The 5,835-nt window shown below is 59.2% G+C and overlaps 1 protein-coding gene across 1 annotated transcript in view; it reads right to left on the bottom strand.

Annotated features, from left to right (window-relative positions):
- Positions 1–4,943: 4,943 nt before the first annotated feature.
- Positions 4,944–5,835, bottom strand: part of GCGR (glucagon receptor) — a 3,624-nt gene continuing 2,732 nt past the window's right edge. The window contains exons 10-12 of the mRNA XM_077756494.1: positions 5,721–5,835; positions 5,606–5,647; positions 4,944–5,260 (exon numbers count right to left, since the gene is read on the bottom strand). The exon at positions 5,721–5,835 is cut by the window's right edge and continues 18 nt beyond it. Coding sequence (XP_077612620.1) covers positions 5,030–5,260; positions 5,606–5,647; positions 5,721–5,835 — 388 coding nt within the window. The 3' untranslated portion in view covers positions 4,944–5,029. The remainder of the gene's footprint in view (positions 5,261–5,605; positions 5,648–5,720) is intronic.

Raw genomic sequence — 5,835 nt, 5'->3', positions numbered from 1 at the left:
TCTGCTCCCTGGGTTCTTGGGGGGGGTTCAGGTCTCACGGGGGCCAGTGGGAGGTGGGCGTGGGGAGCTGTGGGGGAGAGAGGCTGCGGGGCTCTCCTACGTTCTTCAGGGGACCATTCTCTTACGGGTGGGGGCGCCGCAGGCCCTCTGCAGCCCTGAGCCCACGTGCTGGACCCTGGAGGGGAGTGGCTTCGCTGCCCTTCAGATGAAGGGATGGCCATTGAGCCCTGAGAGAGACCCAAGCGCACTTGACCTTCAAACCTGGAAAGCCCTGGCAGGCCAGGCCCAGATACGCCAAACCGGAATTTATTTTGGGAACGCTGTTTCCTGGAAGAGTATTCTGGGGCCCTACAGGTGGCTCCAGGAGGCATCTTCCCCGGCGGAGGAGGGAGGGCTCCCCAGGGAAGGGGCACAGGAAGGACAGGTCGTGCAATAAACAGCCGCCTTGGCTCGCTGCCAGTGGGCGCTGGCTAGTGCCGGGCCCTGAGCCAAGTCTCTAACCACGTGGCCTTGTTTGCTCCCTGGGGACCTGTGGGGTGTTTTGCTGAGGGCTTGAATGCCCACAGCTACCTTCCCTGGCTTCTTGCACTAGTGGTGATATCCGCGGACCTGTACACCCCACCACTGCATGCGGGGGACTGGTACACCCCACCACAGGACACCCCTCAGAGCCTTTTTACTCTCCATGTCCCTGCCCACTTAGGTTTTCTGTGAAATGGAGGCCCTCAGCCTGCGGTCTCTGCCAAGAACACCTGGGAGGGGGGAATGTGCTAGGAGGGTNGGAGGAGGCATACTGGCCAGGTGTGGAGCCACCCCTTCCCTGACTTGGGGTCCAGATACCCCATTTGGAGATTATGACTCATGGGTGAGGACTCTGTGATCATAAAGGGGGTCTTGGGGACCAGGGGGAAGGGGCAGACATGGGGTGGAGGGGTGCTAGCTCGTGGGAGGTGGTGGTTGGGCGGAAGTCCTCCCTGTTGGCCTGGCCCAGCTCCCTGATGGGCATGGGTCCTATGGTCTGAGCCCAGCCCCAGCTGTGCTGCCACCCCCCCGTCCAAGCACTGGGGGTCTTCAGCGGCGCTGTGTGGCTGCCTGCCAGTGGCTGGGGACGCCTCACCTCTCAACAGCGAGGCAGCGGGCAGCGTGGTGGGCCAGGGCTGCATCCGTTTCTCCACGTTCTACGCTGCGCATGTGCACAGCGCCGTCTCCTATCTTGACAACTCTGTGGGGCATGTTTTATTACCCTACGTTCACAAATGAAATGGTGGCCTCCTATAAGACACTGACCTTATCCACATTTTAGGCCTTTAGTTTTTGTCAAAATTTTAATTTAGTAAATACTGAGCATGTTCATGTGTATTGAGCATGAAAAAGAATTCCCAAATATTTAATACCCAGTCCACATTTCCCTTATCTAAAAACATTTTCAGTGGGTTTTGAACTCAGGGTGGGAAGGCAAAGTGCATCAGCTGCTTCTGCGTGACACGTCCCCTGAGTCTTACAGCTGCCCTGCCCCGTTATGGTATTGAAGACCCTTGGGTGCTTCAAAGTGGAGTCTCCCACATTTTGGATTTGCCCAGTCACATCCTTCTGTTATTGGGCTCCTCTGTCCCCTGCATTTCCGTAAACTGAAGTGAGATATAAAGGCCTCATGGGATTCATAGGAAGAGACCTTGGATGTAATATGATCACTCTGGCTGCTAATGTTGAGACCGGGTTGTAGGCAGATTCAGGGTAGAAGTAGACCCATTAGGGCTACCTCAGTGAACTCGAGAAAGAGGAAGCTGGGGGTGGGGGTGAGCCGGTGAGGAGCTCTAGGTGGGTTGTGGGATTTGAGGTGTTAAGTAGGAAGGTGGGTCCAAAGTGTGGATATGGGAGAGCCACAGGGGCTGGAGATAAAATTGGGAACCATCTAGAAAGATAAGTTTTCACAGATTGAAGAAGGGAGGATGGTGGCCTGATCCTTGGGTGGCGCTGTCAGGGAGGGGAGGAGGAAGCAGGAAAAGGGACTGAGCGGTGGAAAATGAGGTCAGAGAAAGAGCAAGCACGGGGAGGACCTGGGGCTGAGGGTGGCCAAGACATCCAGGAAGAGATGAAGGCAGCTCAGAGTGGGCCAGCAGCCCTGTCTTCTCCCCACTCTCCCCCGACCCACAAGCAACCTTTTTCAGATCTTCAGCTGATTCTTTGATTTGTATTTCTAGTTCTAAATAGCATATGTACGCTGTTCCTTCTTGACTTTCCGATCTCATTCTCCTCTTCCCCACGCTACTGCTACATACATACGCTCTTCCCATCCACCATTCTTCCTAGACGGTTCTTTTTTTTTCTCCCCTAACTTTGGCTACATCAGTGTTGATTATATTATGGTGACTATATTTGTATTCGGAGCTGAACCATGTGGTAAGTTGTGATAGTTTTTCTGTTCTGTCCAACTTTTTGTTTTCCTTGAAGTTATTAATTGCCTTCCTTTTTCATTTGCCTAATTTTCTATGTACTAACACTAGTTAAGTCCTGAACTCTCCACCATGTCATCCAAATTTCCCCTCGGTTTGTTTAGTTACTTTGGTCCTCTTGAGGGTGTCTCTCCTGGAGCTTTCTGCCCTGCTTGAAGCCCCCTGCCTCTAGTGATGCATTCAGCCTGCTAGACAGCTGCCATTCTGGGGAATGACCCCTCAACTCTCTTAGGTTTGATCCCTGTTTATTGTAGTCCAGGTTTTCCTCTTTCTGGTTCTTCACACTCATTTTAGTAGCATGTATGTACACACATATGCATGTGCACACATGCAAGACAGTACCCATGTATTCTCTGGGGGGAAAGGCCTGAGGTGAAGGACTGTAGTAGAGATGAGGAAGGCAGAGGGCCTGGAGTGTTCATTCTCCTGGGCAGAGAGATGTGGGGTTGCTGGGCTATGAGAAAGCGGGTTTCTCAAACCACCCCCCTCCTCCCTACTTGCACAGCTGCCTGGTCAGAGCCAGTGTTTATTGGCTGGCCAAGTCCAGCCCCTGCCAGACCTCTGCCTCCGCCCTCGGCTCTGCCGGTCTGCTCCAGTTCCCTTGGGGACAGGGACAAGGGTGAAGGAGGATAAGGGCAGCGGGAGTCAGGACGGGGGGGCTGCCAGGGGCCACTAGGTGAGTGGCATACTCCCCAAGGCAGTCACCACCCCCGAGCTCAGCTGGCGTGAAGGAGAACTCAGGCTGTCCTTGTGCCCACACAGGCTTCCAGGCACCAAGGGCTGGTGGGGTGGCCTGTGGGCAGGGGCTTGGGAGGTTCTGGCCCAAGAGGTAGCCTGAAGCCTCTACGTCAAGGCCCTCAGTCTTCCAGCTGCATGACTGGCACTGCCCACCAGTCCTATAGAGGTACAGTCTGCTCTGCAGGCTCCCATCAATCGCAGTGACGCTGGCGACCCACCTCGGTCACGCAAGAGCTCAGTCTCCCCTAACTAGTCTCCAGCCCCTCCCTGGCCACCCCTCCTCACTTCACTCCCTGCCACATCCGGGCCTGCAGTGGGCGTGGGCGGCACAGGGTGAAGGCCCCCTCAGGAGGGCCCCAGTGCCTGGCGGGTGAGTAATTTTATTTACCTTTCCTGAGAGGCCTTCTGTCCTCTCATTTTCTCCAATTAGCCTGGCTCTGCCTGAGCAGCTCCAGCCCACGTGGCCTGTGGGGGCTGTGGGCACCCCACACCCCAGCGCCCAGTGGTCACCTCCCAGGTCCTTGAAGCAGGGACACCCGGCAGGCTGGTCTAGCTTGTGCTCTGTTCCTCTGGCTCCTTCCTCCTCGGACACCTCCACGCCGGTGTCACAGCACTGGCCACGCGGGCACTTGGAGGGGTGACCACAGTCCCCACACCGGCCCCTGCCCCTGCCCCTGCCCCCACCCCTTGCATCACGCACACTATCCCCAAGATGACAGCCTGCACCTTAGGGCGCATCCCCAAGCAACTGGGTTCCCCGCCTAAGTGCACTGCCTGGGTCTTCCTGAGCCTCCACTCTTCCCTGGTGAACACCAGCCCTTGCTGCCTGCCAAGCAGGTGCCCACTCATCATGCCGTGGGAAGTGTCCTTGCTGCACACGGCTGCCTGCCCTTCCACACGCTTGAGTGGTGTGGATCGGGCCTCTCTGCTAAACGAACATCTCGGGACTGCGCAGAGGTCTTGGGAAAATGGCGCCACTGCCATCACTCCTACCTTTTCACTTTGGGGGGGGGGGGGTCTGTTCCTTCCCGCTTCATCTGCTATATGGTCTGTGAATTGGTGTGGCCAGAGCCGGGACTGAGTAGAGGCCAGTAGAAGATATTCAGTCCTGGATTGTCTGCTGATGCCCCTATCGGGCCTGAGCTCAGCCCTGGCTCCAGGAAAGAACCAGAAGTATTCGCATGGGGTTCATGGAAGGAGCGTGGTGCCTGCCGACCTTCCTCAGCCATCACCTGCCCCTTTGCATCCCTCTGCTGGCAGATGTGACCATCTGGGGTTTGGGAGCCAAAACGAAGGGACCAGCCACTCTGGCCCAGGGTGTGGGTGAGCCCCACCTAAACCAGCATGGGAGGGTGGCCAGAAACTGCTCCAGCGGGGATGGGGAGGAGCGCTGTCAGCCACTGCTCATGCTTTGGGACCCCCCTGCCCCACAAGGGGTTCCAGCTCCAAGTTATCGGCAAAATGGGGGGCTCCTCCGTCCAAGGCTGCTCCCTTCCATGGGGAGGCCCGGGGCCCGGCCCAGCCCTCTTTCAGCCCAGCTCTCCACGGGGTGCAGCCGCTGCTCAGACTCTTTATTGTTGGAGGATACACGTCCCTAAGCACCAGGCACACCTGCAAGGCACTCACAGAGCAGCTTCCCCTCGGACCCCGCCCCCCACTCTCCAGCACAGGGCAGGCGTGTAGAAGGGAGGCCCCACTCCTCAGACCAGGACACTGGGGGGCAGGGGGGCGGTGGGGCCACTGTCTGGTTCCTGCCCCTCCGGCCTGGGTTCTGGGTTGTCCAGCAGGTGCCCTCTCTTGGCGCCCGACTCCGGTCTCCACCGGGGCCCCAGGGGCCTTTAGAAGGGGCTCTCAACTGCCCCAGGGAGGCTGCTGACCAGGCAGGTCTCTGCAGAGGGGTCCTGGCTGGCCCCGTTGCTGCCGCCTCCACCCCTGGAGAGCAGTGGCTTCTCGCTGGGGGGGCCGCCCCCGGGCCGGGCTGAGGCCGAGGGCCCGCGCACGTGGCGCTGCGCCTGCAGCGAGTTGCCCACGTGCCAGCGGTGCCAGCGCCGCAGCAGCTCCGACTGCACCTGGGGGGGGTGGGCGGGGGCGGGGCAGGGCAGGCCAGTCCCACCCCCCCCCAGGACCCCCAACTTCCCAGCCTTGAAGGACTGCTGGGTGCCCTGGGTGTAGAGCAAGGCAGGCTGCACCACCACGGGACCCTGGGGTCTTCCGATTCCTGGCCCCCCGCTTCACCGTGCACAGCATGAGCACCAGGCTAAGGCTGGCCGTCTCGGGGCCAGCACTCGGCATCATAGTGAGCGTGACCACGCAGATGGACACAAGTGCCCCACCCCCCTGCATGGGTGAGGCCAGGGCACCTATGCTCCCCTCCGACCCCAACCGCAGGCCTGGTCCCAGACCTCCCCACCTACCTCCTTGTTGAGGAAACAGTACAGAACAGCCACCAGCAAGCCCTGGAGAGAGAAGGCAGTCAGGGCCGCACCTGGGCCAGGAGGGGGCCAGGCGGCTGCAGGGCAGGGCCGGCACCTGGAAAGAGCTGAGGAAGAGGTCGAAGAAGAGCTTGGCGGAGCGCAGGGTCCCCTGGGCGTGCTCGTCGGTCACGAAGGCAAACACCACTTCGTGGACCCCCAGCAAGGGGCTG

This window comes from Crocuta crocuta, unplaced genomic scaffold (genome assembly GCF_008692635.1).
Source record: "Crocuta crocuta isolate KB4526 unplaced genomic scaffold, BGI_CrCroc_1.0 scaffold50, whole genome shotgun sequence".
In the NCBI taxonomy this organism is placed as follows: Eukaryota; Metazoa; Chordata; class Mammalia; order Carnivora; family Hyaenidae; genus Crocuta; species Crocuta crocuta.
Note: the sequence above shows the minus strand (reverse complement) of the source record. Positions and strands in the feature narration are given on the sequence as shown.